The sequence below is a fragment of the Miniopterus schreibersii genome, assembly GCF_964146895.1.
Source record: "Miniopterus schreibersii genome assembly, chromosome: 13".
In the NCBI taxonomy this organism is placed as follows: domain Eukaryota; kingdom Metazoa; phylum Chordata; class Mammalia; order Chiroptera; family Miniopteridae; genus Miniopterus; species Miniopterus schreibersii.
In genome coordinates, this window is record NC_138113.1 from 53,975,657 (window position 1) to 54,002,716 (window position 27,060).

A 27,060-nucleotide genomic window follows, 5' to 3' on the forward strand; every position below is an offset into this window, starting at 1 on the left:
CCATCATCCACATGGCCACCCAACGGATCTAAACAATCTACCATGCCATTTTCTCAGTGTCGAGGTTAAATAAGTCAAAATTGGTAAAGCTCTTAAGAGTAATGCCTGGCACGTAATAAGCACTATATCATTATCATCATTATTATTAACAGAATCCTTTTAGGGTGACCATCACCTGTAGGGAAGAGATTCAGTCCCCTTAACTTGGCACACAAAGCCCTCTGCCACTGGCCCTGGCCCTCCTCTGGCCGTATTGCCCACAGCTCCCTCCCTCCATCGATATGCTCCAGTTTCCCTCCTTCCCTCTCCTTTTCCCCAGCCCACTCCTCCTGGAGGTCTTCGTTGAGTCCCTCAGGTAGGAGCAGGTGCCCCACTCAGAGCAATGTGTCCCAAGCACGTTTCTTACAGATCACTTGCCAGATCTGTTTCTCTGTCTTCCCAATAGACTTAACTAAAGTTAACTCTTTCTCTCCTAAGGATAAATATACTTAATAAGAAAAACATGAATACAAGCCTGTTTTACAGGGGATCAACTTTTTAAAATTAAAGTTGTCACAGCCATTAATCTTTAACACACTCCACGCAGAGCAGATGTTTGGTGATAAGACATTAGAAATTCCAATGACTTTATTCCTTGTCACACCCTCACTTTAAAACCATTCATGGCTCCCAATTACCATAGAATAAAATCCAAACTCCTTAGTGTAGCATTCAAGGCCTTTCACAATCTGGCTCAAATCAGGCTACACACGTCTATTACAGTGTGTCACCCTGAATTATGTTGCTCAGTTAGCAGATTATGTGTTTGTCTCCCTGGCAAGGCTGGGAGCTCCTGGACTGCAGGAAGCAGGTCTTATTCATTTTCTATTCCAGGCCCCACCCACTTCCCCCTGTCCCTAACCAATCACCCAGCATGTAGTAGGGGTTCTAATTGTTTTGAATAAAATTATTTCCATTTTATTTCTATGTCAGCTGGAATTTTTATTGTGGTAAAAATATACATTATTTAAAATTTACCATTTTAACATTTTTCCCCCCAATCCTCACCCAAGGATACATTTTCACTGCTTTTTAGAGAGAGAGGAAGGGAGAGAGAGACAATGTTCCAACCAACTGAGCCACCTGACCAGGGCCCGTTTTAACCATTTTTAAGTATATGTTTCAGAGGCATTAGGGCATTCATACTGTTGTACAAGCTGTCAGCTGGATTTTTGATAGCTTGCCTCAGCAGATCTCTCATTGTAAAATTCATTATGATAAAGAAAAGGGGGAAGAGTATGAAAGACAAAATGCACAGGACAATAAATTCAATGATTTTATTCAGACTCTTGCAATAGGGAGAGTGCTCGTTAATGAAGAACGTATCAAAGAAAAGAAGGTGGCTGCTATGAGGCAGATCAACAAGGGAGTGTGAGGAAGGATAGAGAGGGTCTTATCTGAGTCACTGGGGAAAGGTGGAAGTGGGTCTTATCTTGGAATATTCTTTTAAAATCAGCCATTTCTCAGAATTCAAAATGGGGTGTGGGGGGCACAGAAGGGTAGGGGGATTTCTTGATTGTATCTGCTTTCCAGAAGTATGGGGTTCAGATAAAGCTCAGCACTGAAAAGGTGTTGAGGGGAGGTGAAGGAGAGAAAAAGGAGCCATGCCCCCTCCAACACTGCTCTACTCACACCCAGAGGTACCTTCTGAAAGCCCGGTCAGGTCTTGGCCTACCATTCTTTCAGCTGCTTAATATTCCTCTTTTTCTCCCTGGAATCATCGCCCATGATCTAGGGCTGCCCACCTCCAGCACGTGGGACATTTATACACAATGTGAGTTGTGCATTCCAGCAGTTCTGGGTGTTTCCTCTACTTTCCTGTCTTCAAAGCCAGACAGGTACCTTCACTTAGGAGCAATATGAAGGCTGATGCCCACGCCACCCTCGATGACAGAGGCTCCAAGGCAGCCTTGTGACCCCACCTTTTCCTCTGCCTCCCACACTTCACTTTGAAACCAAGTCATTCCTTTTAAATCCACCCTTACCCCCAACCTGGGACCCAAAGCAGAGCCTACCAGTAGCCCTCCCAAAGCCAGGTAGATCATTCCTCCCTCCTCAGGGATCCAGTTTGGACCTTGTGGTTGGGCCCGTCTTCAGCCCTAAGGTCTAAGTTGATCGGGCCCCACTTTCAGAGTTCTGAGCAGACCCTGGAATATAGAAGGGGACAGTAGCTCTGACACTGACTAGCTACTTTACAGTGGTGATTTACAAATTCTGACCTCCCAACAAGTCAGAATTAAACAGCCTGGAGTGGTTTGACACACCCAGATACTTGGTTCCCACTTCCAGACACCTGATTCATAGGTCTGGGGTAGGGCCCAGGGGTTTGGTTTTGAAAATCTCCCCCCAGAGAGTTTGATGTGCAGCCCATTCTCACAGCCACAGCACTCTCACATCCAGGATCTCATTTCAACGTCACAAGGTCTTGGTGTGGTGGGCACATGTATACTCAGTTCAGAGAGTGAATTTCAAACAGGGTACAGCATCTGAGTTGAGAGATAAGATTTAGAGATTTGCTTTAAAATAGTCTAGGGGAAAGTTGTGTGCGTGTTGGGGGCAGTGTAGGGTAGATGAAAAAAGGCAGTGGCAGGATGTGGATCGATGTTGAAGCTGGGTTACGGGTACCTGGGGAGTCCCTCTAGCTCTGTGTGTGTTCGAGGGTTGCCATAATGAAAAGCTTTTCACAGTCTCCCTTGGAGATGATTAGGAAATATGCTGGGTATGCATTTGTGGTGTTTTCTAAACTTCCCCTGAGAAATGAAAACTGTAATTAACTATAATCTAGTAAAGTTCATTGTGACCCATCCAATATAACTGAAAAGAAAAGCGTCTGCAATCTAGAAGAACAGTTAAGGGAAGGGAATATGTCAGAGCATGTCAATTCCGCCCAGGGGACAAAGTATTTCTAAGTGTCCCATGTTGGTTGTTCAAATCAAGTCTGCTCTCCTAACGCCTTAGGAAGGACTTCCCACTGAGCATTCTAGCTCTCCTAGCAGTTTAATTTCTCAGTGTATCAAGGAATTAGTATTAGCATACTATTTTATTGCTGGTGTTAGTATATTAATTCAGAAATTAGCATTTGGGTTTATCACTTACTTACTTGTTTAGCCAGTGTGACTTACCTTCCCCAACCTGTTTACCCTTCAGTGAATCGATAAAAATCAATGCCCTAAGGACCAGATTGCAGATCTGTGGTGACTGATGAAGTGGCAGAAGTCCCACAAATTAGGAACTGTTTCTAGGCATCTAGATGCCTGCTTGTCACAGAGTTGGGGCAACAGGTTCACCAAGAATTGCAGAATGGATGGGCAGGAGGGAGGAGAATTCTGGCATATTTGAGTTGGAATGAAAATATCTGCCCTTTTGAGACCCGGCTCTACTGTATGACCTTGGGCACCTTACCTAATCTTGCTGAACCTCAAATTCCGTCTGTAAATTGGGAGTGATGACACCTACCACACTGGATTGTTGCGAGTCATCTCGGGAAACATTGCATAAGGAATGCACAGGCATACTGTGGGCTCTAGAGAGTTCTGTTAGTACCCAAATTACTGTTGTTTGTACAGCTTTTTTAGGCTTGCTTGCTGGTGTTCTGAAATGTTTGGGAAAGTGGGTTTGGTCCCTTTGGAAAAAAGTACATGTGTCAGAGTAGGTTTATAAATGAAGTAGAAACCACTGGTTCACTTGAGGATATCATTCAGGGATCTGGGGTAGGAAATGTGTAATGTGCAAATCCTATCACTGGAGTTTAGAATTAGAAATATGATAGCTCTGGCTGGGTGGCTTAGTAGGTTGGAGTGTCGTCCCATATGCCAAAATACTGCAGGTTCGATTCCCGGTCAGGGCACATAACCTAGGTTGTGGGTTCGATCCCCAGTTGGGGTGCACACATATGGGAGGCAAACAATCGCTGTTTCTTTCTCTCTCTCTCTCTCTCTCTCCCTCCCTCTCTCTCTCTCTCAAATCAATTTTTTAAAAACATATCCTACTCTGGACTGTGTGTTCAGTGGTTAGAACATCAACCTGAGCACCAAGTGGTCTTGGGTTTGATTCTTGGTCAAGGGCACATACCTGGGTTGCAGATTTGATCCCTGGCTCCAGTTGGGGCTCTGTTTCTCTCTCTCTCTCTCTCTCTCCACCCATTCCTCCCTCCCTTCCACTGTCTCTAAAAGAAAATCAATGGAAAAAATATCCTTGTGTAAGGATTAAAAACAAACAAACAAAAAACCAAAATCTCAGCTGAGGATTTTTAAAAAAAGAAATACGATAAGCTATTGCTTTGAAGATCAAACAGCCAAGAAAAGGTTTTGGTGGGTATAATGTTCCTCATTGACCTTCTGCCTGTGGAAGGTGAACAGGCCCTGAGCTCTCCAAGTGGGAAAGTGCAGGGGTACAGCTGACCTATGGCTATGGCAGAAGCCAAGGGACAGGGTGGATGGGGTTGGAAATTACCATTCTGGCAGCAGGCAGAGCCCATCACCTCAAGGAATGACAGGCTCTTTAGGATGAGTGGAAGCCATGGGGTCTAGGGAAGACACGTTGGGGCTCTCACATTTACCTGACCCAGAGTCCTGAGCCAGACTGATGACGGCTACTTAAAAGGCAGATTGGGGATTGTTGGCTCCGGGGGCAAGCCAGGAGGTCAAGGTTAAACTAAACATTAATGGATAAAAACTGAAGATTAATGTGTAAGGGGCCTAACTGCAAAAATGTGGTTGTAGTTCTTTAAATTGTATTCCATTCGGTATTTCTTTAAACAACTAGACCCATGCATGGCTGTTCTCTATAGAGAGTTCTATTTTCTATCATGAAGACTTGTGCAATGTCTCTTGGTTTCAACATTTCTCAATGAAAATGACAACTTGGAATTCATTGGATGTAGATAGGTTTGAGTTTCAATTCTTGGCTCTATTGACCTTGTTAGTTGCATGACCTTGGGAAAGTTATTTAACCTCTTTGGGGACCCAGCTTTCCTCCCACAGTATATCAGTTTGGGTCCATATGACCAATAGAATATGGAAGACATGTTAATATGCTTGCTACCTGTAAGGCTAGGTCATAAAAGATATGTGATTTTCATCTTGGTCTTTCTCTCTGGGATCACTTACTCTGGGGAAACCAGCTACCATGTTGTGAGTAGCCTTATGGACAGGTCCACATGACAAAGAACTGAAGCCTCCTGCCAATAGCCACATGAGTGAGTTTGGAAGTGGAATTTCCAACCCCAGTCAAACCTTCAGATGACTGCAGCCCCAGCCAACAACTTGACTGCAATTCATGACACTCTGAGCCAGAACCACCCAGCTAAACTGCTTCCTAATTCCTGACTCACAGAAACTATGGCATAATAATTGTTTATTATTTTAAGCCAGTAAATTCTGGGGGTAATTTGTTATGCAGTGGCCTGGCCAGAGTGGCTCAGTGGTTGAACACTGACCTATGATCCAGGAGATCGCAGCTGGATCCCCAGTCAGGGCACATGTCCAGTCGTGGGCTTCATCCCGCGTGGGGGGCATGCAGGAGGCAGCCGGTCAAATGACTCTCTCATCATTGATGTTTCTATCTCTCTCTCCTTCTCCCTTCCTCTCTCTGAAATGAATAAAGATTTTTTTTTTTTTTAAAAGTAACTAACACACCAAAGTCACATGAAGGAAGAGCTCTAAGAAAATTTGGGGGCTCCTGTACAAAGGGAAAATGACATGTAATACCACGATCAGACCTCTCCTTGGGTAGCCAAATGCTGTATGCCCATGATTCCTAGAGCAATAGGAGGAGAGAACTGGAAAGGGACCTGGGGCAGAGAGAGGGGTCAGCAGTCAAGTGGTCCCTACTGCAACCACTGGGTGGATTCATTCAAAAAAGGCTACCTGACAAGCAAAGGTTACCCCACCAGTACGAAGCTGGGGGTAAGGAATCCCAACAGGGGCTGAGCTGAACTTCTCACTACAAGAAACCAATAACTAGACACAAGCCATACTCAGTCAAGCAGCCACAACCACAACAAGGGGTGTTCAAACTTCAGGAGACTAAGTAAAGAGAAATTACCCTTCTTTCCCTCTTGTCCCTGCCGGGTGCCAACACCGGAAAAGTTCAGTCCTGAAAAGGAAGACAGAATTGTCGCAGAACCAACACGAGTCCCTTCACTGGACACCAGACACACGCACGTGGGCAAACACCAAGCCCCCACCTCCTCAATTGGCTGCAGTGATTGGAGGATTGAAAAGTTGACCAAAGCCCTTCCCTGCTTCAAATCCCTGGAGCAGATACTGGACCCCAAGCCTGGGTGATAGGGGGGAGCATTGGTGATGTATACCAGAAATGAGATGGTAGTTTTTCACGGACCTGACTGGACTTTTAACACAAAAAGTCACACTACAGCTGGAGGATCAGGTCACAAGTCTTCTGTGGAAGAGAAAGGGAAAGTGACAGAAACTGGTTAAAAACTTTTATTGGAAAATAAAGAAAATGATGCCATGTTAACCGATTACAATTCCATTCCTGTAACCCTAGTCCTCCCAGGTGCAGTGTAACGCAGGGGTTAAGAAGGTCTGGAGTCCAGGCAGGTTTGAACAGTATCGAAATCTACTTTTGTGTGGTTCCCAAGAAGGTTTCTTCAGCTTTCCAAATCCCCCTTTTCTCATCTGTGGAAGGAGACAATACTTTAGTATCCTCTCTTGCAGGGCTGTAGAGAAGGGGAACAGAAGTACTGCAGTCAGTAGGGAGAGGGGACAGAGCAGCAGGGAGCATGAAGCTTCTATAATCTTCATTTAGGGACCCTCCCCTTGATCCCCTGAATAAAAGCCCAGGCCAGACTCTTGATTGCCCACCCTTGGTCACTTGTGGCCTGAGTGCTTTTATCCAGGTCTGGTCAGTTGCCTGTTCCCTCTAGAACCCATGGAGTGGAGGCCCCCAGAGGGAAGGAAGGAAACTGTTCTAGGAAGAAGGGGGTAGGAAGCGGAAGCAGGACAGATCGGAACAACAGACACTCACATCTGAGCTTGCTGATCTGCCTTTACCTTCCTCCCTTGGTTGCACAGGAAGAATTATACATCCAAGAATTTAAATCAGGATAAACTTGATTACCGGATCCAGTGCCCTCACGTTAAACATAAAATAAAGGCCCCGAGGCCTAGCAAGGTGAGCTGGTTGCTCGAGGCTCTCCAGGGATTTGCTGCCTTGGCAAATGTTGGGGCAAACCTGCAAGAATCTCAACACTTGGGGAAGAAGATCTCGAAAGCTGTCTCCCTTTCTGGGTAGGTCTGGGAAACAATGAGATTCAGGAATCAGAAACATGCCTGATTTCTGACCTGGGCAATTTATTACCTTGTGTGGATTTTATCAGTCACTGCGGGTGTGGTGCTATTTACATGGAGAACATTCTAGCCTACCCATCCTTCCAGGCTTTCTCCAAAGGCAATTCCAGTAGATGCCATGAGCCACAAATGAGACCAGTATTTTTCAATTTGTGGATCAGTCAAGAAATCAATGTAGTTGGGTCAAGATCAGATTTTTTTTTAAGAAATAAGATAGAGCAGAAATTATATCAACATGTAAATATAGTCCCATGAAGGAGTTTTCTCAGTTGTAATTTTACATATAAAGCTACTGATTAAATTGTTCCTCCTCATTTCCCACCCCTGTCCCCCAACAGTATTATTCCTACCCCCTTTTTAAGGGAAATCCAATTCAAGCCACAAATGCAGATGGAAGGCCGAGCTCCAATACAGAGATGACTAAGACACAAGTTTGGCCTCAGGGGACTTTCAACCTAGTGGGAAGTGGCCTCCAGTCCAGAGCAGGGAAGAGAAAAAAAAATGAAGAGGTAGACCTTCTGCTTTCTACTTTATACACTCTGCATTATGTGAATTTGTTGTAATGAACATGCATAACTGAGTAATTTTACAAGCCCCATAAAATATAAAAATACATGAATGAGTAAATGAATGAAATGTCATGTGAAAGTCCTGGCCCAGGAGAAAGGAAAAGAAACCAACTTTTAGGGATTAGCTCTCAGACACAGGCTCATTTAGCCCTTTCAATACAGCTAGAAGGGTCTCTTTTTTTTTTTTTTAAATATATCTTTATTGATTTCAGAGAGAGGAAAGGAGAGGGAGAGAGAGAGACAGAAACATCAGTGATGAGAGAGTCACCGATCAGCTGCCTCCTGCAAGCCCCCGACCGGGGATGGAGCCCGAAACCCGGGCATATACCCTGACCGGGAATCAAACCCCAATCGCCTGGATCCTAGGTCGATGCTCAACCACTGAGCCACGACCCGCCGGGCTAGAAGGGTCTCTGGATCCTCATCCTAAAAATGGAAGAATGCGAAGCCCTCAGAGGAGAACGAAGCAGGTTACCCCAGTTCACAGCTGGCAAGGGACAGAGTCCGTGACATTTCTGCTGTAGCATTTCTCCATTAGGCAACTAAGAAAAAAAGGCCAGAAACTAGAGACACTGACTCCAAGAACTTTGTTCTCAAACCTTTGTAAGTATTTCGTGTTTATTATCTTGAAGAAAAAAAAAAGGGGTCTCTGTGTTTTGGCAGCAGAAGGAAAAGCTTACTGGGGTGGCCAGTCTTGGGGACAGAGGGCGCTGCAGCACCCCAGGGGAGGAAGGGAGCAGAGGAGTCCTCCTCCGGGGGTGGGGGTGGAGGAGCTTCTCAGACCCGGTGCTGCCCGGGACTCCTCACAGGAGCCTTGGTACCAGGAGGCCTTGCCTTTCACAGCCGTCAGGCTCCCCTCTCTCCCACTTGCCAGCCTTGGCAGCCTGAGCCCCTTGTTGCCCTGAAAGCCCTCCTGCCTCACCTCCATCAGCTTTACCAACCCCCAGCCTCCCTTCTTTCTCCAATATCCTCCACTGAGCTTCTCCCTCCGCAGCAAAACGAAGAAAAAGGACAACACTGGGGCTGGAGTTGGATAGACACGCTGGAGCTGAGGGAATTTGAGTGTCCTCTTAAAAATCTCAGCCGCATCATTTCCGTCATTGTCATGGCTACTGATCGTGCTTATTGAGCTCTTGAACCGGGGCCAGGCATCATCTCATCAGCACTCAGGAATGTCCCCAGAGTCCCAGGTCACACAGGCAATTGGTGGCCAAGCCAACCAGGAGCTGTGCCTGAACCCCCACGGTGGGGCATCCTGCCTCCCATGGTCCTGTCCCAAAGAACAACTTGTCCTATGGCCACAGAAGTCTTGAAGCGTGCCCAGTTAATACAAATGCTTCCTCCCCTTGCTGCTCTGGCACCCTTTTATGGGCCTGGACCCGTTGACGGAATGTTTTCACCCCCTCCCCTGGTTCAGTGAGTGTCTGCTTCAGGTAGAAATTGTGGCACTGGGTCCTCATGCCCCTACTTTCTGGGATGACCAGAGTTGGTACTACCCCAACTGACCCCAGGCTCGCTCTATGGAGGGATGACTGTCCTTTCCCTCCTGAGACAATTTACTAGTTGGCATGTGTCCAGCAAATGCTCAGATTCACTATAGATTACGGACAGCTGGTGAACAGATCACTGCATGTAGTGTGACAGTGGCCTGTGCCTCATTCTGAGAGGGTGTCCCATTGCTCTCATCCAGGCTCTGGGACCCTAGGGCCCACAGTGTCTCCCAAGGGACTCTGCCCAGGCTCTGAGCTCCGACAGCAGACAGGCAGCTTTTCTGCCAGCTAGCAGCTTTCCATCTTGGAAACTCAGAGGTTGAAGGGGGAGAAGAATCAGGCTGGAAGGGCCCCATCCTGGGGAGTGGGGCCGGCGATCCCAGGTACCAAGTCAGGACCCGTTCACCATCAGAATCTCAGTATCAGCACAACACCAGGTACAGAAGAAGGGGTGATGGACCTTCAAGGCTGTCTGCACAAGGCCAAAGAGGAGTGGGCTCAACCATGAAGGTGTAGACCTGCTGCCACGGGGCCTAAACGTGGAGAGAATCTGTCAGATCCAAGAATCTCATGAATGGAGTGCTTGGAGACGCTCAGGGGTCAGGTATCAGAACCCCTCTGAGAAAGACCCCCAAACTTCTTACTTGCAAATGGAGGCAACTCAGGTGAGTAAGGGCTTCCACCTGGAGACAGAGAAACAGGTCTGCCCCCAGAGGAGAGAGGTTTCTCACTTGCTGGTTATGTTCTGCCACTTCCACAGCCTGGTTCACAGGAGCCACACATGCTTCCAGGCTTCCTGACTCTTCCTATCAATAGGCCTCCATCTCCATATTGTCCACACCATTCTGTGGGGAGGTTTTTCAACTCCGCATGTGTGGAAAGGGCAAATGACTTAACCAGGAAACAAGCCTGTGTCAGTAAATGCATCTGAACTCCAGTTTGGGCCCCCAATACCTCCTTCGACACTTACCACTTCGCACTGCATTTATCTTTTACCAAGAGAGTCTTGTGTCCTCTGCTGGACTGAAGGCACTGGGAGGGCAAAGAGAAATGTCATTTCTTTACTTCATTGGTTCTGCCCTACTCACTAATCACAGATATGAATATAATTGTGCATGGGTTTATTTAAGTGAACTTTAGCAAAGACTGATTTTTCCTACCAGACCCTCACCACTAAAGTATCTCAAAAGCTTATAAATTCCTTCCCTTTCTTGGCTTCTGTCACTGGACTCTGCATATATACAGAGCTTCTGAGTACAGACAGTCTGAAAAGGGCAAAATAAAAATAGCCAATTGGTCGATAATAGAATGGGAAAGTGCCCAGGGGAGAGAACTAGTCCTAAAGCCAGCTGGAAAGAGATGAGGTAGGGTGGGCGGAAGCCTCCTTGAGAGCTGGGCTTGCTCTGAGGCAGGCCCATGCAGGTGGCTCCTCCTGGTTGGGGGAGATGGAAGGAACAGTGGGTCAAAGGTCCTGCCTTCTGCTTTTGTTCTGTCTTGGCCAGTGCCCACCCCAAGGATCCTGTTCCCTGAAAACCTGGCACTCACTGTGGAATAAAAAGTGAGGCATCTAGGTGCAAGAAACTGCTTCAGGATGGACTAATATGCAGACCCTCTGCCCCTGATAACAGTGATTCATTGAATCAGGCCTCTGCCGCCTCACCTCCTCCCATAGCCCTGTATGATTGTTTAGACTCTTTCAGGCTGGTATTGATTGTTACTTTTATTGGCATAAATAATATACCAAAACAAAAATAAACACAAGGGTTTGTGCAGACACAGAGGTAAGTGGATTTTGTGTCTCCAGGGCTGGGGAAAAACTTGCCTGAGACCTAGTGGTCAAACTGGCACCTGATCCTCCCTTCATTGCACCTTTGCACCTCTGCAATTATTATAAGGATGTTTGTTTGTCTCCTTCCTAATAGGGCAGAAGCCTCTCTCTTTCCCACACTCCTTGAGTGCTTGGCGCTCACTCATAGTTGTCGACTGACACCAAAGCAGGGCTGTCCAGGAAGCAGTTATTTAGGGCTAGGGCTAGGCCTGGTGCCCGCCTCTCAGCTCGTTTCCACATGTAGCTGCCCCAGTTGGCCAGTCACTACCCCAATTTAAGGTTAGGGATTTGGCCCCGGAAGGGCAGGCAACAACAACTACACAGCCAAAGAACCTTCACAGAGATGTCCTGTGGCGTTCGGTGCCTAGGCCAGGTGTTCCCAAGGCTTAGTGTAGTGGCTCTGCATTACCATTTTACCCCCATTTCACGGATTAGAAACTGGGGCCGAGATACATCAGCTTGCCTTACCAGTTACACAAGCCTGCTGTTCAGATGACGATTTGTGCCTAGACTCAAGTCCTTCATGTGTAACATGGAAATAATGACATCACCTCTTAGGTAAGAATGTTACATATGTGATTACTTGTTTATTGCCTGTTTTCTACTCTTAACTGTAAACTCCAGCGGGCAGGGACTTTGGCTTATTCCTGCTAAGTTGTTGGAGCCTAGAACGAGTGTCTGGCACATAGTAGGTGCTCCAATACTTGTGTTATAAATGGAAATAACATGAAATAAGCCCAGGCCAGACGCTGGCCCTTCATCTGCGGGTGTATTTTATAGCCTTTTTTTCCGACTTCCCCTCCATCTTGGTCAGCCACTGGCCGAAGGAAGCCTCGGGCTGTGGCTGGGGGAAGCTACTGCTGCTGGCCTTAGGGCAAGGCCAGCAAATCCCCAGGGGTGCAGAGGCCAGAACAGTTTCCAAGCGGTAGGCTGCAAGGCCATAGACTTGACGGCTTCTCTCAGGTTCCCCTTGGCTTTTATTCTCGGCAGAGCACAGGGCAGTGCTGCTTCCGAGGTTCCTGCAGAGAAGATCCCCGCCAAGAGCTGCAGACGTCTGGGGAAGGGGCAGGGGAGGCGGACGGAGCAGGCACCAAGCCAGCCAGGCCGCAGAGTATGAACCCGCGCAGAGCAAGTCGGAGCCCAGGCGCCCCGGGCCCGCGCGGGTAGAACGTAGGGGGGCGGGGCCCGAGGGACGTCAGAAGGGCGTAAAGGGCGGGGCGTAGAGCGGGACAGTGTCCGCGGGCCTCTCCGGTGCTGGGGCTCCGCTCCACCTTAAGCATAGGATTTCCTCAGCAGGGCCGGCGGCCGCAAGCCTTAGGGGCGGGGCCTCCCATGCAAATGAGAGGCGTGGGCCTGGGGGCGGAGCCGGCGGGGGCGGGACGGAGCTGGCGGGGCGGGGCGGGAGGGGCGCTGGCTTGACGTCAGGCCGGCGGCCCGGGCAGTTGGCTCGGCGGCGGCGAAGCGGCAGGAGCGGCGGCGCGAGCGGGCCGCGCGGCGGGGCGCGGGGAGCGGCGGCGGCCGAGCCGGAGCAACATGGCGCCGGCGGGAGGGGGAGGGCGCCCGGGCGGCGGGCCGGCCCGAGGGCGCCTCCTCCTGGTGGCTCTGGTGCTGCCGGTGCTTCTGTGGGCGCGGGGGGTCCGGGGCCAGGAAGACCCCCAGCGGAGCACGATCCTTGGCATGCGGCTGGCCGGCTGCAACAAATCGTGTGGGATGAACCCGGATGGCATCATCTTTGTGTCCGAAGGTAGCACGGTGAACCTGAGGCTGTACGGCCACGGGCTGGGCTCCATCTCCAGCAACCTGATCTCCTTCACGGAGGTGGACAACGCCGAGGCCCTCCGCAACTCCACCCACTGCCCTGAGCTCACCAAGGACCTGGTGGTTCAGCAGCTGGTCAACGTGAGCCGCGGGAACACGTCCGGGATGCTGGTGGTGTACACCAAGTTCCTCCGGAGGAGCGAGAACATGAAGCTGTACGCGCTGTGCACCAGGGCCGACGTGGACGGGCCCTGGGAGAGGTGGACGGAGAAGGACTCGCTGCTCTTCATGGTGGAGGAGGCGGGGAGGTTTCTGCCCTTCTGGCTGCACATAGTTATCATTTTGGTGCTGTTTGTGCTATCAGGCATCTTCTCTGGCCTCAATCTGGGGCTAATGGCCCTGAACCCCATGGAACTGCGCATCGTCCAGAATTGTGGCACCGAGAAGGAGAGGTGCTATGCTCGCAAGATCTTGCCCATCCGTCGCAAAGGCAACTACCTGCTCTGCTCGCTACTTCTGGGAAACGTGCTGGTCAACACCTCCCTCACTATCCTTCTGGACAACCTCATCGGGTCGGGACTCATGGCTGTGGCCTCCTCCACCATTGGCATTGTCATCTTTGGGGAGATCTTACCTCAGGCCCTGTGCTCCCGACACGGACTGGCTGTGGGTGCCAACACGATCATTCTTACCAAATTCTTCATGCTACTCACCTTCCCCCTTAGCTTCCCCATCAGCAAGCTCCTGGACTTTTTTCTGGGCCAGGAGATTCGCACCGTTTACAATCGGGAGAAGCTGATGGAGATGTTGAAGGTGACAGAGCCCTATAATGACCTCGTGAAAGAGGAACTAAATATGATCCAGGGGGCTCTGGAACTACGGACCAAAACCGTGGAGGACATCATGACCCAGCTCCAAGACTGCTTCATGATCCGCAACGATGCCATCCTGGACTTCAACACGATGTCCGAGATTATGGAGAGTGGCTATACTCGCATCCCTGTATTTGAAGATGAACAGTCCAATATTGTAGATATTCTCTATGTAAAAGACCTGGCCTTCGTGGACCCTGATGACTGCACCCCCCTCAAGACCATCACCCGCTTCTACAACCACCCTGTGCACTTTGTCTTCCATGACACCAAGCTGGATGCCATGTTGGAGGAGTTCAAGAAAGGTAAGGCCTGAGCTGCTCTCCCGGCTAACTTTGGTCAGACTTCTCTGGCCTGTTCTGCATCTGCTGAACCTAGTGTTCCTTTTGTGGGACTCTGCCCCTTTGCCCATATCACTTTCTAGGCCTCTGAGATGAAGGGTATTTGGGGCAGCAAAAACAGTTCTTAAGCATCTGCTGTCTGCCAGGTCCTGTGTTTTGCTTCTGCTGAATCAAAGCTGAGTAAGACACTTGCCCACTTGGCGGATGGAGCAAGACCTCAGGGAGCTCTCGAAGCAGGACAGATGCAGGCAGTTGCCTTAAGGAGGCCAGTACCAGGGCACAGAGATTAGATTGGGAGCACGCAAGTCTGATTGGGGTGGAGTGGGAAGGGGCTGGGGGACTGGGAAAACCTACACGGGGGAGGGAGTGTTTGAGGAGAGCTTTAAATGGTGGAGAGACTTGGTACTTGAGGTAGAGAGAACCCTCAGGAGCAGAGAATCCAAGCGGGGGAAATGGATGTACCATTTATGGCCCAGCAGGTGGTCCTGTTCATGGGGGATATAGGCTCTGCTGATGAATGGTCAGCAGGGGGGAGAGGCTGAGGCATTAGGCGCCTGGGGAAGAGCCTGAACGTCAGGATAGTAAGTTTGCTAGGAGCCCGGAGCTATGGAAGGTTTGTGAGCAGGGGAGTGGCATCACTGGAGCTCCTAGCCCACAGAAGCTGATTGGGAGCTCAGAACATTGCCAAGTACTGCTCTTCACTCTTCAGCAGAAGCAAGCAGGTTAAGTTTTGGTTATCGGTCTGCCTTTCCCAGGCATCAAATATAAGCTTTCCTCCTGTGGTGTGTTGGAATCTTCAGCTGGCCTTGCATCCTTTATGTGTTTTTCTCACATGGATTCTTGACCTGTTCTCAGATCCTCAGAGAGGCACTTGGAGGGTTTACTCACCAGCCTCAAAACTCAAGGCATACACCCCCTTCCTTCTTCCAGCAAACTTTCCTCCCACCTCTGCCACTCCAAGCCCTCAGAGTGGCAGTAAACAAGCCAATTATGGAGCAAAACCCTCCTAGGCCACAGAGAATGAGGGGGCAGAAAGGGAAGCTCTTTGTGAAGGAATGGAGGAGGGGAGGAGCTCATCCCAAACCCAGGACTTTGCTTGTTTCCCATAGATAGTGCTTTTGCTGGCTAAGCCTCCCAGGCCACTTAGGGCCAGCAGCAATTTCTGAGCCCTCACTGGGAGCAAGCCCCACACCCTTGTCAGTTGTTTCTGGAACAGAGTGCAGGGGAGCCCAGAGCTGGCTGGATTGGTGGGATAGGGAGGAGCTGGCCTGGCTAGGTTCAGTCTGAAAAGATGCTTGGGTCACTGACAGGGTGCGGGGTTGGTACCCAGTCTTTTCCAGTTTGACAGATGCATCTCAGCACCAGAGCTAAGGGGTACTTGAGTAATGTAAGATCCAGTGGAGACTTTAGGGGGACTGGAGGGATGGAGGTGGCTGGTGGTGATGGCACCACCTCCCTGGAGCGTTGGGCTACAAACCCCGGAACCTGTTTCTGCAAGGTACCCAAGCTTGGTGCAGCAGAGTAGTGAGGCTCTGTGCTCTACACCTGCCCTGCAGCCTCTGGGCCCTGAGGACTTCTCCTGTGTCCTTGATCAGGAACCTGATTAGAACTCACTAGGGAAGTTCACTCCTGACCACCCCTATGGTCTTTGGGACTGTTGCTGGTGACCCACCCAGCAATCATGTTTGCATGGATGCAGCCAGAATGGATGGGCTTGGCCAGGCTTCCCAGCTCCTGATCAGTAGGGCTAAGCTTTCACAGGGTGGGAGCTTCCTGAGTCTTGGCAGCGCCATCTTTGGACTCCTGTTAAAAAAAAAAAAAAAAGCCACTTCATGTCTCTCAGGCCTGAGCCCTACTGAGTGGAACTCTCCAGATGTTGGTTCTCAAGAGAGGAGGAGTTGATAATTCCATGGAAACGCAGGCACAGTCTGCTCTGTGCAGCAGGAAGTCCTGAAGATGTGGGTGTGACAGGATGCTCACCCCAATGAACACACCTTGGGCTTCATACCATCACCTCTCAGTTTCCAGTCTTAACTCACTGCCATGCTATATTCCTCCTCCCCCCTCCCCCAGTATGGTCTCTTCCAGATCTTTCCATCTGGCATCTACCTTTCAGTCTGAGGCCATCTAGGACATGACAAACATTAGTGTACACTTGCAACCTCAGAAATTTTCTTTACAAATCTGGTGTTTGGAAGGCTTCTTTTTTAGCCAAGAAAAACAAGTGAGCTGGGGTCCTGTGCTTCAGTGGACCTTCAGCACCTCCAAGTTGAGTAGGGCCCTGAGCTCTGCATGCATCGTCTAAGTTCATTTTGACTCCTTGCTCCCCAGCATTATAAGCTCCTTGAGGGTAGGGATTCTGCCCTATTAGTGTTCTCACCACTCAGTACCTGGCAAAGAGAGGAAGAGTAAAATGCTTGTTACACAATGAATGAATGAATGAATGAACAAATGAACGAACAACAAGTGAATGGATGACTATCTGGCAAGCCCTCCTGGCACTCTTGTTGTTCTTGGAACATACCGTGATGCTCCAAGCCTAGGGCTTTTGTCCTGGCTCTTCCCTCTGCTGGAATGTTCTTCCCCAGATGCCTCTTTCTCTCCCCTCCCTCATATCTGCTTCAACTTCACCTTCTTGGTGAGGCTTCATGTCACCCTGTTCAAAACTGTAACCCCCATCCCACCCTGACCTTCCTGATCTCCCCGCCCTGTGCTGATTTTTCTGTTTCACACAGCACATATGACTTTCTAACAGTCCTGTAATTTTTGAATTTTCGTGTTATTTATTGTCGTCTCCTCCCATTATGAGTTCCAAAGGACAGGAAGCTCTGTTTTGCTTGCTGATGTGTCCCTGGCCCCTAGGTTCTTGGCACAGAGCAGACCTCAACAAAAAGTCACTGAGTGAATGAATCACCTGTCAGGATTGAGAAAGAGTTATCCTATTTCAGTAGTGTTAGGATTTTGAGGGCCCGATGGGGATAAAGAAAAATGGGTGTTTGACTTTCCCAGCTGCATCAAGAAAGACAGGAGGAGCTCCTGCAATGACATGTGTATTCATGGTTTGGGTCAGGGACTGAGAAGCAGGGTCTGGGGTCTTAAGTGTGACACTTGGTTCCACTTCCCCGTGCCTTGGTTTCTCTGTAAGTGGTCTTTGACCATCAGGAATTTACATAGCTTCATGCATTAATATTAATGAATCAGGAATATGCTCCTACACACTGAAAGACAGGCATGGGGCTGGGCTTCCCCTATACTAAGGCAAGGGGCTTCCAGTTGCTTTTGCCTCTCAACTCAAGGCATTTATCATTAGATCGTTTGTTTTTTTAAAATATATCTTTATCGATTTCAGAGAGAGGAAGGGAAAGGGAGAGAGAGAGAGAAACATCAGTGATGAGAGAGTCGTCATTGATCGGCTGCCTCCTGCATGCCCTCGCCTGGGGATCAAGCCCACAACTTGGGCATGTGTCCTGACTGGGAATCAAATCTCAAGCTCCTGGATCCTAGGTCGATGCTCAACCACTAAGCCACACCCGGCTGGGCATCATTAGATCTTTTTTGAACCCATACTGTGTGCCAGACACAGTGCTAGGTACTGCAGGGCCTCAGGAGTAAGACCTCTAGCTGGTGAGAGTTTTTAGGCCACTGAGAGCAGCCGGTGCGATTTGAACTTTGGCCCTTCCACTTAAACCTCGCCTAGAACTGTTAGTACGCGTGTTGTGGTTGAGTTTGTCTGTAGCTGGAAATCTTAGAACAAAATCTCCCTGGGCTATTCCTGGCCCGGCTGCATTTTTCCTACCCGCAAATGCTCTCCCCTGCTCTGTTGGAAAGGAAAGCATGAATGAACTCTCCACAAGGAGGTCCAGGCGGTCAGGAGCTCAATCCCCACACTGAAGCCTACCTTCTAGCTTTCCACTGTGCCCCTCCCTCTGAGACATTCCTGCCCCTCCTAGGCACTTAGCTCCTCTTTAGTCATCCTATCTTTCCCCACCCACTTTACAACCTTCTAGCCCCCTGTAAAGAGCTGTGGTTAAACTTCATCCAGCTCGGTCACTGACCCATGAGGTGACCTTGGACCTATTAGGCTCCTCAGAAATTTCATGGGTTATATATTGGAGAGGAAAAAGCTAGAAATATTTTCATCAAAACTCTTCCCATGTTTCCATGTGTGCCACATCACATTTCCCCACCTACTTACTTTTATTCCTGAAACAACTTTATATAAAGTAAAAAAAAACACTGCGTAATTTTGCATTCACTTTTGGTTCCCACCATCTGCCACACCTTCAATATCTTATTCACACCCCCCTCAGACTACCAGGGAAACAGACATGTAGACAGAGTTTAGCTTTACACAGCTCAGGTAGGTCCAGTGGGGCCAAGAAAGGCCAGGCCCCAAGGTGCTCCTGAAGTCCAGACAGTAGGACTCTGATCCTCACAGAGATGTCAGGGCCGGCAGATGGTTGTGAACAACTGAGGTTTCTTTTTGGGGTTCAGGTGGACAGTGTTGCTATGTAGTATAAGTGGGGAGAAGAGGGAACAGAGCCAGTTTGGGAAGGGTGGGGGGAAGGCTGTAGTGGTAAATAATGGTGTGGCCCTTTACTGGCCATCTCTGTGCCCAGCCTCCTGCACACCAGAGCTTCTCACACTTGACCGTGGGCCCAGACTCCCAGGGCATTTTGTTAAAATGTAGATTTGAGCTCAGTGGGTCTGGGTGTGACCTGAGAAGTTGCACGTCTGACAGGCTCTCAATGCCTATACTGCTGGTCCTGGGCCCCACCGAGCAGCATGAGGGTGCAGCCCATCTCGCACGCGTGCAGGTGAAAGTACCCTTGTGGGGCTTGGGAGTGAGGCCAGGACTGGTCAAGGAAGTCTGGAATCAGCCGAGAGCAGGCAGAATGTGTGGAAAAGGCAGAAGCCTGGCCAAAGTGGCTCCTGGGAGAGACGAAAAAGAGCCGAGCGGGCATGGTTTGGGGAGCCTCCTACAGAGGTCAGATAGGGTGAGGGCCTAGCACAGATGGTGGGATAGACAGTTGAGTCACTAGGTGCTTGGAGAGGGCAGCCTCAAGGGTGGGGATCGAAGGCAGCTGTGCATCTGGCCTCAGACAACTTCACCTGCAAACAGTCTGAGCTGGGCTGGTGATTTGATCTCCAGAAGCCGCCTAGGGGCAAGTGTGTCTGAAAGAGTGACAGGAGCTGCCTGCTAGGGCAGAGGTCCCAGCGGGACAGCTGACAACACACTGGCCAGGCTCCTCCTCACTTTTTCTCTTGTGTGGTGCTTGTGGGCAGGGAATTTGGCACCTGTTGCCTTTGCCAGCATCGTGCAGTCTGTGGGCAGCTTCTGCTGAGGAGCCTGGATTGGGAGCTGTTTCCTAGTCTTCTGTTTGCAGTCTGTCCTAAAGCAGTTGGTCCTGAAAGGCACTGCTTCACATCTAGGCCCTAATAAAAGCTTCTTAGATCATACTGAGATCATACTGCTGTTTACTTTTCAAAGTCTTATTAGACTTATTTTTCATTAGAAAGCCCAGCTCCAGAGTTTTCCTGGACTCCTCTGGTCAGGACGAGGGGTACTGAACAGATGTTTAACCTTGAAAATAGATGAGAGCACAGAAACACAAAACCACAGGACTTTCCTGCAGGAGAAATAGATGAGGGGCAGGGGCTTGTCTTGGGAAGTCTGGGAAGACACTCCAGAGGAGGTGACATTGCACCTTCACTGGTGAATAGACAGGGCCTTTCCCACTTCTCTGCCTCTCATACTGGAAGAACTTGAACTAGACCACAGGATGAGAAACGAGCTTATCAGGCCAACTTAGGGTCAACTGCTTTTATGTATTGTGACTGCTGCTCAGCCCTTTCTAGGAGAATTTTGAGGTCAGGCCACCATGTGCCTCCTTTCTCCACTCCTTCCTCTGAGTTAGTGCAGTTACACAGTTGAGCCGGGGCAATGGAACAGCAAGGACATCCTGAGGGAAGGAATGGCGCCTCGAACTGCAAGCTCCCTCTGGTCTCAGTCTCCTTGAAGGCAGGGGCAGAGAAGTATTTATTGGAACTCTCCTAAAGGGCTGCACAGCCAGGGAGAAGAGAGTGTGTATAGTTATGGAGGCTGGACCAGGCCCTCTGTCACTGTCAGGATGACCAATTTGGGCAGTTGCTTGGTTCTTTCAGCCCAGCCTATGGGGAGGGCCAGGCGCCTTTCCTGTCCTAAGCTGGCTTTCTCTTGAAGCCTCCTTTATGTCTTAGGCATTTTTTTTTTTTTAACTTCTCATTAGAACTTGCCAGGAGGATGTGAGAGTTACGGAATGTCCCCCAGGTGCCCAAGACAGTCCTCAGCTAGGGGATGGGGAGCAACTTTCTGCGCTGTTGCTGCCATTTGATCCAGCCTGTCCTCTCCTCTGAGCCATTCCTGTAACTCAGGTTACCCTTCGTGTCACACCTGAGTGTGCTGAGGCATCCTGCTGTCAGATGCTTTGCAGCTACGTAGGGACTCCTGGCTCATTTCGTAGACCAGAGTCTGGACTCCTTAGTCTATTCCTGTTCTATTTATTTACTAGTGGTTATTATTTTTAAAAAATACAGATCATTGTCAGAACTTTAGAAAACACAAAAATCTACAAGACAATCCATGTGATTGTGACCTAGAAAGAAGTACTTTTAATATTTTGAGTTATTGTAATAAGTTCTTTAGAAATTTACATTAAGGTGTTTTGTTTTAAGTTTAAAAAAATCCTGTAACAAACAGCAAGATGAAAACCATTTTCATTTTTACAGCCATCTTCTCTCCCATTAGCTAGCCCATATGTTTTGTTTTTTTTTAAATATATCTTTATTGATTTCAGAGAGAGGAAGGGAGAGGGGGAGAGGGAGAGAGAGAGAGAGAGAGAAACATCAGTGAGAGAGTCCCTGACTGGGGATTGAGCCTGCAACCTGGGCATGTGCCTCGACCAGGAATCGAACTGTGATCTCCTGGGTCCTAGGTTGATGCTCAACCACTGAGCCATACCTGGCCGGGCAGTATTTTGTTTTTTTAAAAAAATTTATTGTTGAAAGTATTACAGATGCCCCCCCCATTGATGCCCATATATATTATATATTTTCATGTTGAAATCACGGTCTACCTATAATTTTGGAACACTGTTTAGATTGGATGTTCAGATTTCTCTTCTGACAAGCAGTGAAATTCTTTATTATCTCTGGAATTCTGGGGAGGAGCATCTGGGAGGATTTCCACACTGGGTAGTGCTGTGGTGACAAGGGAACCCCAAGGGCTCGGCTGTGTAGCCCCAGCCTATTTTGCGGGGGCTAAAGCTGATGTTGCTGAGCATCCCCGGAGGGCACAATCTCTTCCAGCTGCAGGGCCTTCTTACTGGGACCTGGACAGGCTTCTGGACAGACTGGTTTCCTGGGCCCTCTGGAATGCTTGGTCTCTGGCCAGCAGGAGCCTGAGATGGAAAGAGCTTCTCTCCCTGTCCCCACCCCAGGCAGGCTTACTCCCACACACACACTCACCCCCCTACACATACGCACACACACAAGGACAGGCTCATACAAATTCACCTCCCACACACAGACAGGCTCACTCCCACACACACTCACCCCCCCTTACACACAAAGACATGCTCACTCCCACACATACTCACCCCCCTTACACACAGAGACATGCTCACTCCCATACACACACACACACCCCCTTATATACAGAGACAGGCTCACTCCCACACACACTCACCACGTGCGCGCGTGCACACACACACACACACACACTAACCCATACACACACACAAAGACAGGCTCAGTCCCACACACACTCATCCCCCCCCCACACACAAAGACAGGCTCACTTCCACACACACCCACACCCCCCTCCCCCAGAGACAGGCTCACTCTCATACTCAGCCCCTTCTGCACACAAAGACAGTCTTATACACAGACCCCCCCCCCACACACACACAGGCTCATGCACATATACTCACCCCCCCCATAGACATGTTTAAACATATACCCCCCCACATAGGCAGGCAGGGACTCACACACACTTTTTTTGTTTTTTTAAAGAGAAAGGAAGGGAGAGGGAGAGAGAGATAGAAACATCAATGATGAGAGCGAGTCATTGATCGGCTGCCTCCTGCATGCCCCCTACTGGGGGTCTAGCCCACAACCTGGGCATGTGCCCTGACCGGGAATCAAACTGCAATCTCCTGGATCACAGGTCGATGCTCAACCGCTGAGCCACGCCGGCCAGGCTCACACACACATTTACCTCCTCTAGGCAGGCTCTGTGTCTCTCTCTATCTCTGTCTCCGTCTCTCTCACACACAGATACACACTCGCAAACAAGGACAGTCACCTGGAGTCCTGCTTTAAACTACGTCCGTGTCTCATCAAACTTCCCTAAGAATGGTTTAAAAAGTGAGCAAATGTTTATGAGTGGTGTTTATTTCATGAAAGGCTCAAAATAATGACTGACTCTTTGTCTCAGAAAAGTTTCTCTTTGGTTGCCGGTGGTTGGTTATCCACGTTTAATGACAGTATCCAGCTCAGAGGGCTGTGGTGAGGACTCAGTGAAGTAAGGCACGAAGAGGCCTTAGCTCAGTGCCTGGACCCATGTCATCATGCAATAAATGTTTGCTGTTTTAAAAATTACTGTTATTACTGTCCAAAGGTGCCCCAGTTGGTGTTGACACCTACTTGGGCCAAGGTGGTTCTCACACAGGCTCGGGTGGCAGGCTGCCCCACTGTCTGGGCGTGGTGCCTTTCTGGGAGTTATGAGTACACTGAGGTCAAAAGAGCCCACTCTGCTCCAGTATGTAATTACATGCTAATTTAGATACCATCTTATCCCGACCCTCGTGTGTATATTAAGGGTAACAGAAGCCAGAGCTTAAGAAAAAATAGTATGGAAGAGAAACTTAAAACTGAGGCATTTCTCCTCATTTACTTAATAACTTTTTCCTGAAAACTGGAAAAAGGTAAGCTTGCCATCCTGATTGCCAGCATATTTGTTTTCTAAGGGCAAGAGCAGAATCTAAGGATGGCTGCTCCGGAGGTGGGCAGGAAAGGGCCTCTCCACATGGACCCATTGCACCTCTATTTGGGTGAGGATTCACCAGTTGCCTGGTATCCCAGTGAAGGAGGGGAGAGGCTGTGATAGAAAAGCAGCAGCCATAGAGGGGACCCGAGGGAACAGAGACATTCCAGGAGGCCCAGCCCCAGAGCTCTGGAAGAGGGTAGAGCAGAAGAGCAGAAGGAAGGAAGGTATGGTTAAGCTTTATTGAATACTTAACTAGTCCTACAAGTGCTAGAGGTGGGGAACTGAGGCTCAGAGAAGCTGAGAATCTTCCCCAGCCAGGTGACAACTAAGTGGCAACTCCAGACTGCTCTCCTCCAAAGTCAAGCTCCTCTTAATCACTGTTCTGTGTCACTTTTCAGTGAGGTCGTAGCTATAATCAAAGACCAGAACGCTCGGATTCTCCAGTAACTCCAGGTTGGGAACTTTACTGTCGATTCTAGATTTTTAAAATTGAGATGTAATTGACATATAACATTATATTACTTTCAGATCTACAACATAATGATTCCATGTTTGTATATATTGTGAAATGGTCACCACAATGTCTAGTTAACATCCATCACCACACATAATTACCCAGTTTTTTTCTTGTGATGAGAACTTTTAAGATTTACTCTATTAGCAACTTTCAAGTATACAGTCCAGTACTATTAATTGCAGTCACCATGCTGTACGTTAGATCCCAGAACATATCTATCTTATAACTGGAAGTTTGTACCTTTTGACCCCCTTCACCCACTTGGCCCTGCCTACCTCCCACCCCTGGCAGCCACACCTAGATTTGCTTTACAGTGACCTTTTCATTGAAGCAAAGTACATAAATCATAAGTGTACAACTTGGTAGTTTTTCACAGAGGGACTATGTAACTACCACCACCGCCCTAGGAATCCCCGTGACCCCTCCCAGACACTGCCCTTGCCCCCGAATCATCCGAAGTTAATTTTTAATGAATTTTTATAAGTGAATCATGTAGCGTGTGCTCTTTTGTGTCTGGTGTCTGCTGCACAGAGTTGAGGTTCTCTGCGTCATCCGTGCTGGGTGCGGCTGAGGTTCAGTCTTTTCTGGTTGCTGAATAGGTTCCATGATAGAAACACACCGCCATGGCACTGTTGGGGGGCATTTCGATTGTTTCCAGTTTGGGACTATTACAGACCACGCTACTAAGAACAGTCTTGTGTATGTCTGTCGGTGACTATATGTGGGCATTTCTGTTGGCAGAAATTCTACCCCTGGGAGTAGAATTGCTAGGGCCTAGTAGGTGAGACAGTGCTCTAGAGTGCTCGTGTCTGGTCTCACTTCTGTCCCCACCACTCTGGCATCGTCTGCTATTAGTTATTTTAGCAAGTTAAGTAGGTGTGTGCTAGTGCACGGTGAGTTTCACATTGATTTCCCTAGTGACTAATGATGGGCACATTTTCCTATCCTTATTCGTTATGGTTAGTGCTTTTGATATCCTGTTTCAAATTCTAAAAAGTCTTGATATCTGCTGATGTGAAGTACTCTGTTCTTTGTTCTTCAAGATTGGTATTGACTATCTTAGCTTTTCTCCTGGAAATTTTATGGAATTGCATTGAATTGAGAGGTCAACTTGAAGGCTTGACATCTTTATAATAGTCTTCTGATCTACAGGCATAGTTATTCCTCCATGTATTTATGTCTTCTTAATTTCCTTCAGTGTTTTATCATTTTCTGTGTTAAAGTCATACATGTCTTTTCTTAGATTTATTCCTAGGTATTTGGTGATTTTAAGGCGAGTCTTTAAATTTTTATTTTCCACATGTTTGTTCCAGATTGTTCCAACTGGAATGGGCTGCAGTTCAGTTCTGATGCTAACTACCTGGGGTTAGCATTGGACCCCACAGGTCTGGGTGTTCAGCCCCTACCAGTAGACCCCAGCCACAAGTGGTGTCTCCCACACTTGTACATTTTTGACTGACCAACCGGCTATAAATTGGGGCCTCCCACGACTCCTTTCAGGTTCAATAACTGACTGAATGACTCACAATGACTCAGGAGAGTGTCACATTTGTGATTAGTTTTATTTTAAAAGATAAACATGGGATGAGGGCTGCAATAGTCTAGGAGGCAGAGTTTCCCTGCCCTCTCCAGCTGGAGTCAGGGTATGTCACCTTCCTGGTACATCAAGGTACATCAGACCAGTAAAGTTTGTCTTCCCCCAAATCCAACCCGTACCTTAATGGATTATTTTACTCCATTTCTGGATGTTTACCATCTGAAGAGGTCCACTGAGCTTTGGTGTCCAGAGTTTTTATCAGGATTTCATTACCTAGGCATGACTGATTAAATTATTGATTGACCTTAATCTCCAGGCCCCCTCCTTTCCCTGGAAGTAAGGCAGCTGAAAGTTCTTAGCTTGGTTTTACTGGTCACCAGCCCCATCTAGGGGCCCACCTAGAGTCGTGTCATTCGAGTAACAAAAATTCCACCATTACTCAGGAAATTCCAAGGGCTTTTGAATCTGTGCCAGGAACCAGGGTCAAAGACTAAAGATGTTTTTTATTGTACTACACAGGTCTAGAGAAGTGATAGCTAATTTTTGTATAGTGGCCTTGACTCCATTGGCCTTGCTAAATTCAGTCGTTAATTCTAATAATTTATTTTAGATATTCTGTACACATAATTTTGTTGTCTGTGAATAATTTATTTTATTTTTGCTAAGCTTTATACATTTTACATCTAGTCCTTGCCTTATTCACTGGCTAAGACATCTAGGATCATGTTGAACTGGTGACAGTGGGCACCATTGTTTCATTCTGTGTCTCAAAGGAAAGCTTTCAGAATTTGTCATTATGCATGATTTTGCTGTGATTTTCTTTTGGTAGATTTTCTTTATGAGGTCAACCAAGTTTCCTTCTTTTCCTAGTTTGCTAAGAGTTTTTATAATGAATAGATGTTGAATGTTACTAAATGCTTTAAAAATATCTGTTGAGATTGATACTGTTGTAATTACCTAGTTATTAATAATAGGAAAGGACCAAAGGGAAGGCCAGACGTAGGCATGTCATTTGGGCAGCTTCACCAGGAAGCTGCAGCTTTGCACTCCTCAGGGGACTACCAGCCTGTTCCCTGCAAAATACTGGGACTGGATAAAGGAAAGATAGATACATACCCAATAAAGTTGGGGTGACATAGGGAAGGTCCTTGCCCGTAAATCACATCTGGGAACAGAGATCATTGGCCAGAATGGGTGTGGCCACTGCAAACGCATGAAACTTTGGGAATACATAATTCCTAAACAAAGGAGTTTGCTCTCTTATTGCTCCCTACTCTTGACTCTTGGCTTGTGGGGCTCTCTTGTTTTGCTCCCACCCATATTTCTTTCATAGCCATGTGGCCTTGCAGATCCCACGTGCAATAGACTGATGGGCTGCAGCTGGAAATACAAACTAAGCTAGCCCGATGCTGGACTGGACCTAGCTCCAACATGGAAAGGAAATTCTGGGCACTGGCTCTGATTTTAGCTCTAGTAAAGCCCCAGCTATACTACTTCTATGATTGGACTGAGGGAAATAGGACTTTGGAAACCCAGGAGTGTAATTCCACAGAAATAAAGCCTTCTACTATACCTCATCCTCTTGTGGGGGCCTCTGGAAATGCTTATTCCAGCAGTACCCCAAGAACTCCACTTCCATGAACAACTGGGGGAGACGAGCCCCTCTCCTATCCTGTACAAGATGACTGATTATCTTTGTAGTATTCTGAATTACACAAATTTTTAAATGTTAGCCCATAACAGTTATTGCATAACCGCAGTAAGCCTT

General features: G+C 48.3%; 1 protein-coding gene across 3 annotated transcripts in view; it reads left to right on the forward strand.

Moving 5' to 3' along the window:
- The first annotated feature begins 12,702 nt into the window (after nt 1–12,702).
- Nucleotides 12,703–27,060, forward strand: part of CNNM4 (cyclin and CBS domain divalent metal cation transport mediator 4) — a 36,031-nt gene continuing 21,673 nt past the window's right edge. For all 3 annotated transcript variants that reach the window (XM_081156697.1, XM_081156698.1, XM_081156696.1), the window contains exon 1: nt 12,703–14,174. In XM_081156697.1, coding sequence (XP_081012823.1) covers nt 12,773–14,174 — 1,402 coding nt within the window. In that variant the 5' untranslated portion in view covers nt 12,703–12,772. The remainder of the gene's footprint in view (nt 14,175–27,060) is intronic.